Below are 14,769 nucleotides of genomic sequence, written 5' to 3'. Positions count from 1 at the left end.
CTGATGCCATATAGATAAAAGTTTTCTTTTATTTTTCCAGATGAAAATCGTTCGACATCTTATTCACTAGTTTGAAGCCAGTGATAAGTCAGATTCTTATTGGTCAGAAAGTTATCTCCTATGCTCCATATAGCTATTTCACTGGACAACCCCTTTAAGCCACATTCACACATGCATGTGTGGTAGAGAATATGCATAAGCCATGGGGCTTCCATCCTAATAGGCACATAATGAGGCTGTGGATGTGTGAATATGGCTTTAGATGAGGTAGAAACGTTGGCAAGTGAGATACAGGGATGCGAATAAATGTGTTGTGGAGGCAGTGTGGCCTAAACGTCTCTGGTCTGCTCTATTGATTGCACTTTTGCCATTAGTTTTGTCACCCTCACTTCTGTAAGATTGTAGAAAGAAAGGCTGCTTTTTCATAGATTGCTACTGGCAACCACATTATTTTTGTGATACTGCAGTCCTGATGGTAGTCACGGACTGAGCTCAGCATAGCATGAATTACACCCACAGAGACTACAATTCCCGGCGTGCCATGCTCCGGAAAGGGCTTTTCTTGATGAAAGACTATGTGCTGCGGTAGGAGGAGCCGCCATTGGAGAGTGAGCGAGCAAGATGGAGAGTAGGAAGTCTGCAGGTATGCTGGGCTAGGAAGGGCAGCCGGAGCTAGCCGAGCACAGCCTGTGCCCTGTAATGGGGCAGTGCCGCCAGTGCCCGCCCTCACAGTGCCGTTACTGTACGGCTGCTGAGGTGGCTGGAAGCGGCTAGTCAGTACGGTTAGTGGCCAGTACATATAATATGGATTATTTGTACTCCGCACCCCCGGGTATTCCCTGATGTATCTGCTGCTTACTGGCGCCTCAGCGAAGGTCATGCAGCTATTATCGGGGACATTATCCTGCAGAGGAGACGATGATGGAGGCTTTGGCCACGGCATGATCTGTTATAGCAGTTTATTAGGTGTAATATTTACACATGTGGGGGAAGCAAACGATTAATATAGAGGGATATACACTAATATCCTTATATACCAAAATATTCCAATAATATTCCAATATATACTAATATATAGGGATCTACACTAACATATTCCAATATATACTAATATATAGGGACATATACTAATATATACTAATATACAGGGATATACACTAACATTCCAATATATACTAATATATAGGGACATATACTAATATATACTAATATATAGGGACATACACTAATATATACTAATATACAGGGATGTACACTAATATATTCCAATATATACTAATATATAGGGACATATACTAATATATACTAATATATAGGGATATACACTAACATATTCCAATATATACTAATATATAGGGACATATACTAATATACAGGGATATACACTAATATATTCCAATATATACTAATATATAGGAATATACACTAATATATTCAAATATATACTAATATACAGGGATATACATTAATATATTCCAATATACAGGGATATATACTAACATATTCCAATATATACTAATATACAGGGATATACACAAATATATTCCAATATATTCTACTATATAGGGATATATACTAATATGTCAATATATACTAATATATTCCAATATATATTAATATACAGGGATATATACTAATATACAGGTATATTTGATATGTACCAATATATACTAATATGCAGGCATATACACTAATATATTCCAATATATCCTTATGTACAGGGATATACACTAATATATTCCACTATGTCCTTATGTACAGGGATATATACTAATATATCCTAATATACAGGGATATACACTAATATTACAACATATCCTTATATACAGGGATATATACTAAAATATTCCAATATATGGGTATATTCTCTAATATATTCCAATACATCCTAATATAAAGGGATATACACTAATATATTGCACTGTATCCTAATATACAGGGATATACACCAATATTACAATATATACTTATATGCAGGGATATATACTAAAATATTCCAATATATACTAATCTATAGGTATATACACTAATATATACCAATAATTCTTAAACTTAAGTGAGAAGTGACTGCATCAGCCATGTATGTTCCCCCTTAAGATGGTGTTTTCGCAGTCCTGCATCCAAGCTTTCTCTGGTGTGAGGGGCAGGTACATCTAAAACACACATCACACAGGTATGGCATGGTTTAGCACTGCGCTCCCGACACGACCTAACCATTTCTGCTTCAGGAGGACCAGGATGACTGTCAGGCAAGCAACCTGAACAAGAAAATACAAATGTTTAGACATATTTCAGCTTGATGCTGTTAAAGGGCAGGAGATATACTGTGGACCAAAAAGCACAATCTTACCTGCAGGAGGAGCTGATCAGATTGATAGACATTTTTGTTGGAAAGATGTCTTGAATTGTATTCATTGAAAATCTTGGCGACTGTATGATTGAGTCCAGTAGGCGGTCCTATTCAGTGATCGATGGTCTTCCCTGTATGACTGACAGCTCTGTCTGCATGCACAGTCATACAGGGAAGACCGTCAATCACTGAATAGGACCGCCCACTGGACGGAAGTTATACTGAGTCTTTTCCAGTAAACCTTTATGTAATTCTGGGTTCAGTCACAGCTCTGTATGGAAAGAGGCCGCTGTAACAGTGCCCTCTCACTGACTGACAGCCGCTGAGCATTAGAACCTGCTGTCAGTCATACACAAAGGGGTGGCTGAACCTGTGCAGGCACCGCCTTTCAACATGACATTTTATCAATCAAACCCCATTACAGATGAAATATCTGGTATACCTTTCAGCAGTTGTGCCTGTTATTTCATGCCTTTGTGCATCAGTTCAGTGTTTAATTCCATAGACAAGAAGGTTGCTGCTAAATTGACACAAAACCAATCCTTTGGGTAAGAAGGATGAAAAGACTGTAGTGGGAAATGTATTGGAACTGGCCCTGTAATCTGGTAGGTTGGCCGGTGCTGCACTTCATTGTTACTAACTTATACTGTCATTTATGGGACACATAGCCAAGGTGTGCTGTCTGTTTGTAGCTGACTTCTAAAAAAAAAAAAAAAAAAAATCCTAAAGAAAAGATAGCATCAGGAAAATGTAACCCTTTCATGACTGGCCAATTTTTCGCTTTCCGTTTTTTTTTTTCTTTTTGCCATTCTTTTTCCGAGACACGTAACTTAAGCAGGCTTTACACACTGCGATATCGGTCCCGATATCGCTAGTGTGGGTACCCGCCCCCATCTGTTGCGTGACACGGGCAAATCGCTGCCCATGCCGCACAACATCGCCCAGACCCGTCACACATACTTACCTGCCCGGCGACGTCGCTGTGACCGGCGAACCGCCTCCTTTCTAAGGGTGCGGCGTCACAGCGACGTCACTGAGCGGCCGCCCAGTAGCAGCGGAGGGGCGGAGCTGAGCGGGACGTAACATCCCGCCCACCTCCTTCTTTCCGCATAGTGGCCGGGAGGCAGGTAAGGAGAGCTTCTTCGTTCCTGCGGTATCACACTGAGCGATGTGTACTGCTGCAGTAACGATTTTTGAGAATGGACCCCCATGTCACCGATGAGTGAGTTTGCACGTTTTTGCAACGATGCAAAATCGCTCATCGGTGTCACACGCAAAGACATCGCTAATGCGGCCGGATGTGCGTCACCAATTTTGTGACCCCAACGAGTTCGCATTAGCGATGTCGTAGCGTGTATAGCCCCCTTTATTTATTTTCCTGTCAATCTGGTCATGTGAGAGCTCGTTTTTTTGCGTAACAAGTTGTACTTTTAAATGGTCCCATTGGTTTTACCATATAGTTTACTGGAAAATAGGAAAAAAATTCCAAATGCGGAAAAAATGCAAAAAAGTGTGATTGCGCTATTTTTTTTAAGATTTTATTTACTGTGTTCATTATATGATAAAACTGATGTCAGTGTAATGCCTGAGGTGGATGCGAATTCCTAGACACCAAACATGAATAGGTTAACTTTTATCTAAGGGGTTAAAAAAAATCAGTTTCTCCGAAAAAAAAAGTGGTGTATTTTTTGTGCCATATTTCGCGACCCGTAGCGTTCTAATTTTTCGTGATCTGGGGCTCGGTGTCTGCTTATTTTTTGTATCTTGAGCTGATGTTTTTAATGGTCCCATTTTGCGCAAATGCTACATTTTTATCGCCTGTCATTGCATCTTGCGCAAAATTTGTGGCGACCAAAAAATGTAATTTTGGCATTTAGTATTTTTTTTTACCAATCAGGATAAGGCCAAATACATTAGTCATAATAGCGTAAAAAAAAACCTAGGCACACAACATGCTCTATATGAGGCAGATGTCACTTTGTACATTGGATTGCAAAAGACAAAAAGTAATGGAAATGCTGTTTTTTTTAGTTTAATTTTTTTTTTTATCTGTCTTTCTAATTTTAACTCCTATTGTGTCTGAGCAAGTGTAAAGGTGGTGTCACACATAGCGACGCAGCAGCGATCATGACCTTATCAGGATCGCTGCTGCGTCGTTACATGGTCGCTGGTGAGCTGTCAAACAGGCAGATCTCACCAGCGACCAGTGACCAGCCCCCAGCCAGCAGCGACGCGTGGAAGCGTAACTAAGGTAAATATCGGGTAACCGAGGAAAGCACTTCTCTTGGTTACCCGATATTTACCTTAGTTACTAGCACCGCTGCTCTCACGCTGCCAGTGCCGGCTCCCTGCACTCCTAGCATGAGTACACATCGGGTTAATTACCCGATGTGTACTCCAGCTACGTGTGCAGGGAGCCGGCACTGGCAGCGTGAGAGCGGCGGATGCTAGTAACTAAGGTAAATATCGGGTAACCAAGGAAAGGGCTTCTTGGTTACCCGATGTTTACCGTGTTTACAGCTTACCGCAGCTGCCAGACGCCGGCTCCCTGCTCGCTTCAGTTCGTCGCTCTCTCGCTGTCACACACAGCGATGTGTGCTTCACAGCGGGAGAGCAACAACTAAAAAATGAAGCAGAACATTCAGCAACGAGCGGCGACCTCACAGCAGGGGCCAGGTCGTTGCTGGATGTCACACACAGCGACAGCGATGGGACGTCGCTGCTACGTCACAGAAAATGGTGACTTAGCATTGACGTCGTTGTCGTTGTCGCTGTGTGTGACACCACCTTAAGATCTACAGAGAGGAATTGTAATTCTGCAGCCTATGACAGCTATAAAGATGAGATTACATGTCGTCGTCAGATTGCAGCAAAAGGGCCCAGTTTTGTATTGTAATGTGAATAACACATATACAGAGTGTACTACAGGGACTAATCCTACCTGGCTCTGGGTTGAAAGCCCCAAACTGATATGATTGGGATTTATGAAGCTGGAATTAAGGGTTATTAGACCAGTGGGCAGGCTGGTAATTGCATGTGTAATACAGGCACCAAAATGTGCCCATTAAAAATGAGTAAATCAGATCCCCCCCCTCCCCCCAGTTAGCGGCAATCTGAATATATATACAGTGGGGAAACTAAGTATTTGATACATTACCAATTTTGTAACTTTTCCTACCTACAAAGAATGGAGAAGTCTGTAATATTTATCATAAGTACACTTCAACTGTGAGAGACAAAGTAAAAAATCCAGAAAATCACATTGCATGATTTCTAACTAATTAATTTGCATTTTATTACATGAAATAAATATTTTATACAATAGAGAAACAGAACTTAATATTTGGTACAGAAATCTTTGTTTGCAATTACAGAGGTCAGACGCTTCCTGTAGTTCTTGACCAGGTTTGCACACACTGCAGCAGGGATTTTGGCCCACCCTTCCATTCAGATCTCCAGATCTTTCAGGTCACTCCTCCATACAGATCTCCAGATCTTTCAGGTCACTCCTCCGTACAGATCTCCAGATCTTTCAGGTCACTCCTCCGTACAGATCTCCAGATCTTTCAGTTCACTCCTCCATACGGATCTGCAGATCTTTCAGGTCACTCCTCCATACGGATCTCCAGATCTTTCAGGTCACTCCTCCATACGGATCTCCAGATCTTTCAGGTCTCTCCTCCATACGGATCTCCAGATCTTTCAGGTCTCTCCTCCATACGGATCTCCAGATCTTTCAGGTCACTCCTCCATACGGATCTCCAGATCTTTCAGGTCACTCCTCCATACGGATCTCCAAATCTTTCAGGTCACTCCTCCATACGGATCTGCAGATCTTTCAGGTCACTCCTCCATACGGATCTCCAGATCTTTCAGGTCACTCCTCCATACGGATCTCCAGATCTTTCAGGTCACTCCTCCATACAGATCTCCAGATCTTTCAGGTCACTCCTCCATACGGATCTCCAGATCTTTCAGGTCACTCCTCCGTACAGATCTCCAGATCTTTCAGGTCACTCCTCCCATACGGATCTCCAGATCTTTCAGGTCACTCCTCCCATACGGATCTCCAGATCTTTCAGGTCACTCCTCCATACGGATCTCCAGATCTTTCAGGTCACTCCTCCATACGGATCTCCAGATCTTTCAGGTCACTCCTCCATACGGATCTCCAGATCTTTCAGGTCACTCCTCCATACGGATCTCCAGATCTTTCAGGTCACTCCTCCATACGGATCTCCAGATCTTTCAGGTCACTCCTCCATACGGATCTCCAAATCTTTCAGGTCACTCCTCCATACGGATCTGCAGATCTTTCAGGTCACTCCTCCATACGGATCTCCAGATCTTTCAGGTCACTCCTCCATACGGATCTCCAGATCTTTCAGGTCACTCCTCCATACGGATCTGCAGATCTTTCAGGTCACTCCTCCATACGGATCTCCAGATCTTTCAGGTCACTCCTCCATACGGATCTCCAGATCTTTCAGGTCACTCCTCCATACGGATCTCCAGATCTTTCAGGTCACTCCTCCATACGGATCTCCAGATCTTTCAGGTCACTCCTCCATACGGATCTCCAGATCTTTCAGGTCACTCCTCCATACGGATCTCCAGATCTTTCAGGTCACTCCTCCATACGGATCTCCAGATCTTTCAGGTCACTCCTCCATACGGATCTCCAGATCTTTCAGGTCACTCCTCCATACCGATCACCAGATCTTTCAGGTCACTCCTCCATACCGATCTCCAGATCTTTCAGGTCACTCCTCCATACCGATCTCCAGATCTTTCAGGTCACTCCTCCATACCGATCTCCAGATCTTTCAGGTCACTCCTCCATACCGATCTCCAGATCTTTCACGTCACTTCTCCATACCGATCTCCAGATCTTTCAGATTTCGGGGCTGTCACTGGACAACATTGAGTTTCAACTCGCTCCAAAGATTTTCTATTGTGTTCAGGTCTGGAGACTAGTTAAGCCACTGCGGGACCTTGAAATGCTTCTTACGAAGCCACTCCTTAGTTTCCCTAGCTGTGTGTTTCTGGTCATTGTCATGCTGGAAGACCCAGCCACTACCCATCTTCAATGCTCTTACTAAGGGAAGGAGCTTGTTGGCCAAAATCTTGCGATACATAACCCCATCTATCATCCCTTCAGTACAGTGCAGTCGTCTTGACTTATTTGCAGAAAAGCTTCCCCCAAAGTATGATGTTTCCACCTCCATGCTTCATAGTTGGGACGGTGTTCTCGGAGTTGTACTCATCCTTCGTTCTCCAAACACGGCGAGTGGAGTTGATACCAAAAAGTTCTCTTTTGGTCTCCTCTGATCATGTGACCTTCTCCCATGCCTCTTCTGGATCATCAAGATGGTCATTGGTGAACTTCAAACTGGCCTGGACATGTGCTGGCATGAGCAGGGGGGGACTTTGTGTGCCCTGCAGGATTTTAGTGTGTTACTAACGGTAATCTGAGCCTGTGGTCCCAGCTTCATTCAGGTCATTGATCAAGGCCTTCTGTGCAGTTCTAGACTGATTCCGGATTCTAGACTAATTCCCGACCTTCTTCACAATCATCCTTACCTCATGAGGTGAGATATTGCATGGAGCCTCAGACCGAATAAGATTGACAGTCCTCTTGTGTTTCTTCCATCTTCTAATAAATGCACTAACCGTTACTGCCTTCTCTCCAAGCTGCTTGCCTATTGTCTTGTAGCAGATCCTAGCCTTGTACAGGTCTAGAATTCTGTTCCTGGTGTCCTTAGACAGCTCTTTGAGTCTTGTCCATCATGTACAGGTTGGGGTGTGATTGAGGCCTCTTTCTCACGTCCTTGCAAAACTCACATGTTTTGCAAGGTCCGTGGTGTAGGTGCATATGTGTGTGCTTGTGTCCGTGTGTGTGTGTTCAGCGTGTGCTGTCTGTTTGCTAGCCGTGTGACATCTGCGTAGCACACGGACAGCATGAATTTTCATACTTACCTGTCCATGGTGCTGATGTCTCCAGCGCTGCTGCTGCTTCCGGTCCTCAGTGCAGTGAATATGCAATGAGCATAATGAGCGAGGGTCAGAAGCAAGTGACAGCAGTGCTGGAGAAGGTGAGTGTAGAAATTCATTGTATTTCACAGAAACCTGTTTTTTTCCCGGTACATTTCATACTGATTTCACACTGATCACATCCATGCGGTCTGTGTGACACCCGTGCTGCCGGAGAAAAACGACCACACGTATGCTCCACACGGAGACACGGTCCATGGGAAAACGCACGTGTGCGCAAACCCATTAAGTTTAATGAGTCTACGTGTGCCCGTGTCTTCAGTACGTGTGAAAATTGACGTCACACGTACCGGACACACGGATGTGTGAGGGGGGCCTGATTGTGTGGACAGGTGTCTTTTATACAGGTAACGAGTTCACACAGGTGCAATTGATGCAGGTGATGAGTGCAGAATAGGAGGACTTCTTCAACAAAAAAATAACAGGTCTGCGAGAGCCAGAATTCCTGCTGGTTGGTAGGTGATCAGACACTTATTTCATGCCATGAAATGCAAATGAATTATTAAAAAATCATACAATGTGATTTTTTTTTTTTTTTAAATTTTTTTATGTAGTCTGTCACAGTTGAAGTCTACCTACAAAAAAATTACAGATTTCTCCATCCTTTGTAGGAGGGAACACTTTCAAAATCTGCAATGTATTAAATAAATAAATACATTTTCCCCACTGTAGATGCAATTTGAAAAATAAAGTTGGTGATGAATATAAGGCATGTTATCCAATAAGCAAATAGATGACATTTTGTGGAATGTGATGCCTAGTATTGTCAATGCCTCCTGATAGTATAAAATTGAACACATTTGATATTAATTTCCAATCCATATGATCATTGGTACCTAAAAATTAAGCTTTCTATATTGTCAGTCAGCATTCATTGTAGGGAATTTACCTAGACAAGTAATAAGACCCTTAATGCAAATTTCTACGAAGGAGAAATGTTACTATAAGGCAGGAGTGGGAAACCTTTTTTCTGTCGGGGGCCATTTGGAAATTTCTAACAACCTTCGGGGGCCGCAAAAAATATCAGCGTAAAAATTACCCTAATATATTTGGTCAAACTATTCACCCTTAATGTGGTGGCTGGAGCTTCTCTGTGGTGCAGCTGTGATGTTTGGGGATATTGATCATGTTGCTTCTCATAACTGCTTTACCATTTTGTCTTGGTCTGGGGCACAGTCAACTGATTGGTGAATCACATACATCACACAGGAGACGCTGGAGGCACTTACATCACAGGAGGGATTGGGGACATATGTATGTATGTGTGTGTGTGTATACATAAAGATAGATAGAGATATATATATATATATATATATATAGATATATATATAGATATATATATAGATATATATATATAGATATATATATATATATATATATATATATATATAACTAGAAGGTGGCCCGATTCTACGCATCGGGTATTCTAGAATTTACGTATTGTGTAGTTCATGTATGATTTTTGTTATATATATAGATGTTGTTGTGTGTAGTTACGAAGTGTTTGTGTAGGGGCTGTACATGTTCTGGGTGTTGTCTGGGTGTGGCGGGGGGTGAGAGCGGTGTTGTTTGTGTGTTGCGTTGTTTGTGGAGCGCTGTGTGTCTGTAGCATTGTGTGTGTGTGTTGCGTGGTTTGTGTGTGTTTTGGGGGGAGGTATGTTTTGTGCAGTGTGTGTGTGTTGCGCGGTATGTGTGTATATTTATGTATGCCGCGGTGTTTGTGTGTTGGGTGTTGTGTGTGTGCAGCGTTGTCTGTGTGTGTGGGTGTCTGTGTACGGCGGTGTTTGTGTTTCCCAGTGTGTGTGTTGTGCAGTGCGCGTGTGTGTGTGTTGGGGGGAGGTGTGCACCTCCCATCGTGCTCCATCCCCCATGCTGCGCACCCCCCATCGTGCTCAATCCCCCAAGCTGCGCACCTCCCATCGTGCTCAATCCCCCAAGCTGCGCACCCCCCATCGTGCTCCATCCCCTAAGCTGCGCACCCCCCATCGTGCTCCATCCCCTAAGCTGCGCACCCCCCATCGTGCTCCATCCCCCTAAGCTGCGCACTCCCCATCGTGCTCCATCCGCCATGCTGCGCACTCCCAAACGTGCTCCATCCGCCATGCTGCGCACTCCCAAACGTGCTCCATCCGCCATGCTGCGCACTCCCAAACGTGCTCCATCCGCCATGCTGCGCACTCCCAAACGTGCTCCATCCGCCATGCTGCGCACTCCCAAACGTGCTCCATCCGCCATGCTGCGCACTCCCAAACGTGCTCCATCCGCCATGCTGCGCACTCCCAAACGTGCTCCATCCGCCATGCTGCGCACTCCCAAACGTGCTCCATCCGCCATGCTGCGCACTCCCAAACGTGCTCCATCCGCCATGCTGCGCACTCCCAAACGTGCTCCATCCGCCATGCTGCGCACTCCCAAACGTGCTCCATCCGCCATGCTGCGCACTCCCAAACGTGCTCCATCCGCCATGCTGCGCACTCCCATACGTGCTCCATCCGCCATGCTGCGCACTCCCATACGTGCTCCATCCGCCATGCTGCGCACTCCCATACGTGCTCCATCCGCCATGCTGCGCACTCCCAAACGTGCTCCATCCGCCATGCTGCGCACTCCCAAACGTGCTCCATCCGCCATGCTGCGCACTCCCAAACGTGCTCCATCCGCCATGCTGCGCACTCCCAAACGTGCTCCATCCGCCATGCTGCGCACTCCCAAACGTGCTCCATCCGCCATGCTGCGCACTCCCAAACGTGCTCCATCCGCCATGCTGCGCACTCCCAAACGTGCTCCATCCGCCATGCTGCGCACTCCCAAACGTGCTCCATCCGCCATGCTGCGCACTCCCAAACGTGCTCCATCCGCCATGCTGCGCACTCCCAAACGTGCTCCATCCGCCATGCTGCGCACTCCCAAACGTGCTCCATCCGCCATGCTGCGCACTCCCAAACGTGCTCCATCCGCCATGCTGCGCACTCCCAAACGTGCTCCATCCGCCATGCTGCGCACTCCCAAACGTGCTCCATCCGCCATGCTGCGCACTCCCAAACGTGCTCCATCCGCCATGCTGCGCACTCCCAAACGTGCTCCATCCGCCATGCTGCGCACTCCCAAACGTGCTCCATCCGCCATGCTGCGCACTCCCAAACGTGCTCCATCCGCCATGCTGCGCACTCCCAAACGTGCTCCATCCGCCATGCTGCGCACTCCCAAACGTGCTCCATCCGCCATGCTGCGCACTCCCAAACGTGCTCCATCCGCCATGCTGCGCACTCCCAAACGTGCTCCATCCGCCATGCTGCGCACTCCCAAACGTGCTCCATCCGCCATGCTGCGCACTCCCAAACGTGCTCCATCCGCCATGCTGCGCACTCCCAAACGTACTCCATCAGCTTCTCTCCTCCCAGCATCAGCCACTCTCTCCCCAGCATCAGCCACTCTGTCCCCAGCATCAGCCTCTCTGTCTCCAGCATCAGCCTCTCTGTCTCCAGCATCAGCCTCTCTGTCTCCAGCATCAGCCTCTCTGTCTCCAGCATCAGCCTCTCTGTCTCCAGCATCAGCCTCTCTGTCTCCAGCATCAGCCTCTCTGTCTCCAGCATCAGCCTCTCTGTCTCCAGCATCAGCCTCTCTGTCTCCAGCATCAGCCTCTCTGTCTCCAGCATCAGCCTCTCTGTCTCCAGCATCAGCCTCTCTGTCCCCAGCATCAGCCTCTCTGTCCCCAGCATCAGCCTCTCTGTCCCCAGCATCAGCCTCTCTGTCCCCAGCATCAGCCTCTCTGTCCCCAGCATCAGCCTCTCTGTCCCCAGCATCAGCCTCTCTGTCCCCAGCATCAGCCTCTCTGTCCCCAGCATCAGCCTCTCTGTCCCCAGCATCAGCCTCTCTGTCCCCAGCATCAGCCTCTCTGTCCCCAGCATCAGCCTCTCTGTCCCCAGCATCAGCCTCTCTGTCCCCAGCATCAGCCTCTCTGTCCCCAGCATCAGCCTCTCTGTCCCCAGCATCAGCCTCTCTGTCCCCAGCATCAGCCTCTCTGTCCCCAGCATCAGCCTCTCTGTCCCCAGCATCAGCCTCTCTGTCCCCAGCATCAGCCTCTCTGTCCCCAGCATCAGCCTCTCTGTCCCCAGCATCAGCCTCTCTGTCCCCAGCATCAGCCTCTCTGTCCCCAGCATCAGCCTCTCTGTCCCCAGCATCAGCCTCTCTGTCCCCAGCATCAGCCTCTCTGTCCCCAGCATCAGCCTCTCTGTCCCCAGCATCAGCCTCTCTGTCCCCAGCATCAGCCTCTCTGTCCCCAGCATCAGCCTCTCTGTCCCCAGCATCAGCCTCTCTGTCCCCAGCATCAGCCTCTCTGTCCCCAGCATCAGCCTCTCTGTCCCCAGCATCAGCCTCTCTGTCCCCAGCATCAGCCTCTCTGTCCCCAGCATCAGCCTCTCTGTCCCCAGCATCAGCCTCTCTGTCCCCAGCATCAGCCTCTCTGTCCCCAGCATCAGCCTCTCTGTCCCCAGCATCAGCCTCTCTGTCCCCAGCATCAGCCTCTCTGTCCCCAGCATCAGCCTCTCTGTCCCCAGCATCAGCCTCTCTGTCCCCAGCATCAGCCTCTCTGTCCCCAGCATCAGCCTCTCTGTCCCCAGCATCAGCCTCTCTGTCCCCAGCATCAGCCTCTCTGTCCCCAGCATCAGCCTCTCTGTCCCCAGCATCAGCCTCTCTGTCCCCAGCATCAGCCTCTCTGTCCCCAGCATCAGCCTCTCTGTCCCCAGCATCAGCCTCTCTGTCCCCAGCATCAGCCTCTCTGTCCCCAGCATCAGCCTCTCTGTCCCCAGCATCAGCCTCTCTGTCCCCAGCATCAGCCTCTCTGTCCCCAGCATCAGCCTCTCTGTCCCCAGCATCAGCCTCTCTGTCCCCAGCATCAGCCTCTCTGTCCCCAGCATCAGCCTCTCCGTCCCAGCCTTCCCCTGGATCAGCCTCTCTCATCCCAGCATCAGCCTCTCTGTCCCCAGCATCAGCCTCTCTGTCCCCATCATCAGCCTCTCTGTCTCCAGCATCAGCCTCTCTGTCTCCAGCATCAGCCTCTCTGTCTCCAGCATCAGCCTCTCTGTCTCCAGCATCAGCCTCTCTGTCTCCAGCATCAGCCTCTCTGTCCCCAGCATCAGCCTCTCTGTCTCCAGCATCAGCCTCTCTGTCCCCAGCATCAGTCTCTCCATCCCAGCCTTCCCCAGGATCAGCCTCTCTCATCCCAGCATCAGCCTCTCTGTTCCCAGCATCAGCCTCCCCATCCCAGCCTTCCCCAGGATCAGCCTCTCTCCTCCCAGCCTCCTCCAGCACGCCATGATCCTCTGCCGACACTCACAGATCCGAACGCATACACTCACACACACCCGATCGCATACACTCACACACACACACAATGACGATATCGCACATACGCGCTTATACTCACAACATCCGGAGATACCACATGCTTCTGGCCATGTGATCCTCCGGCAGGTCCTGGAAGCTCACAGCACAGTATCGCCGCCGAGAAGCAAGCGATATCCCAGGATGTTGTGAGTATGTGGATGCGATGTGATGTGTGTGTGTGTGATGTGTGTGTGATGTGTGTGTGTGTGTGATGTGTGTGTGTGTGTGATGTGTGTGTGTGTGATGTGTGTGTGAGTGAGTGTGATCTGATGTGTGTGTATGTGTGTGTGTGTGTGTATGTTCCGCCGCTGCAGGACCTTGATGTGTGGATGCGATGTGAGGTGTGTGTGAGGTGTGTGTGAGGTGTGTGTGAGGTGTGTGTGAGGTGTGTGTGAGGTGTGTGTGAGGTGTGTGTGAGGTGTGTGTGAGGTGTGTGTGAGGTGTGTGTGAGGTGTGTGTGAGGTGTGTGTGAGGTGTGTGTGAGGTGTGTGTGAGGTGTGTGTGAGGTGTGTGTGAGGTGTGTGTGAGGTGTGTGTGAGGTGTGTGTGAGGTGTGTGTGAGGTGTGTGTGAGGTGTGTGTGAGGTGTGTGTGTGAGGTGTGTGTGTGAGGTGTGTGTGTGTGAGGTGTGTGTGTGAGGTGTGTGTGTGTGAGGTGTGTGTGTGTGAGGTGTGTGTGTGTGAGGTGTGTGTGTGTGAGGTGTGTGTGTGTGAGGTGTGTGTGTGTGAGGTGTGTGTGTGTGAGGTGTGTGTGTGAGGTGTGTGTGTGAGGTGTGTGTGTGAGGTGTGTGTGTGAGGTGTGTGTGTGAGGTGTGTGTGTGAGGTGTGTGTGTGAGGTGTGTGTGTGAGGTGTGTGTGTGAGGTGTGTGTGTGAGGTGTGTGTGTGAGGTGTGTGTGTGAGGTGTGTGTGTGAGGTGTGTGTGTGAGGTGTGTGTGTGAGGTGTGTGTGTGAGGTGTGTGTGTGAGGTGTGTGTGTGAGGTGT

At 48.1% G+C, this 14,769-nt stretch overlaps 1 protein-coding gene across 2 annotated transcripts in view; it reads left to right on the top strand.

Moving 5' to 3' along the window:
- Positions 1-567: 567 nt before the first annotated feature.
- SUGP1 (SURP and G-patch domain containing 1) overlaps positions 568-14,769 on the top strand; it is a 99,591-nt gene continuing 85,389 nt past the window's right edge. For both annotated transcript variants that reach the window (XM_075315392.1, XM_075315385.1), the window contains exon 1: positions 568-643. In XM_075315392.1, coding sequence (XP_075171507.1) covers positions 622-643 — 22 coding nt within the window. In that variant the 5' untranslated portion in view covers positions 568-621. The remainder of the gene's footprint in view (positions 644-14,769) is intronic.

This window comes from Anomaloglossus baeobatrachus, chromosome 1, assembly GCF_048569485.1.
Source record: "Anomaloglossus baeobatrachus isolate aAnoBae1 chromosome 1, aAnoBae1.hap1, whole genome shotgun sequence".
In the NCBI taxonomy this organism is placed as follows: Eukaryota; Metazoa; Chordata; class Amphibia; order Anura; family Aromobatidae; genus Anomaloglossus; species Anomaloglossus baeobatrachus.
The sequence above is the reverse complement of the archived record's forward strand: the minus strand, read 5'-3'. Positions and strand labels throughout refer to the sequence as shown.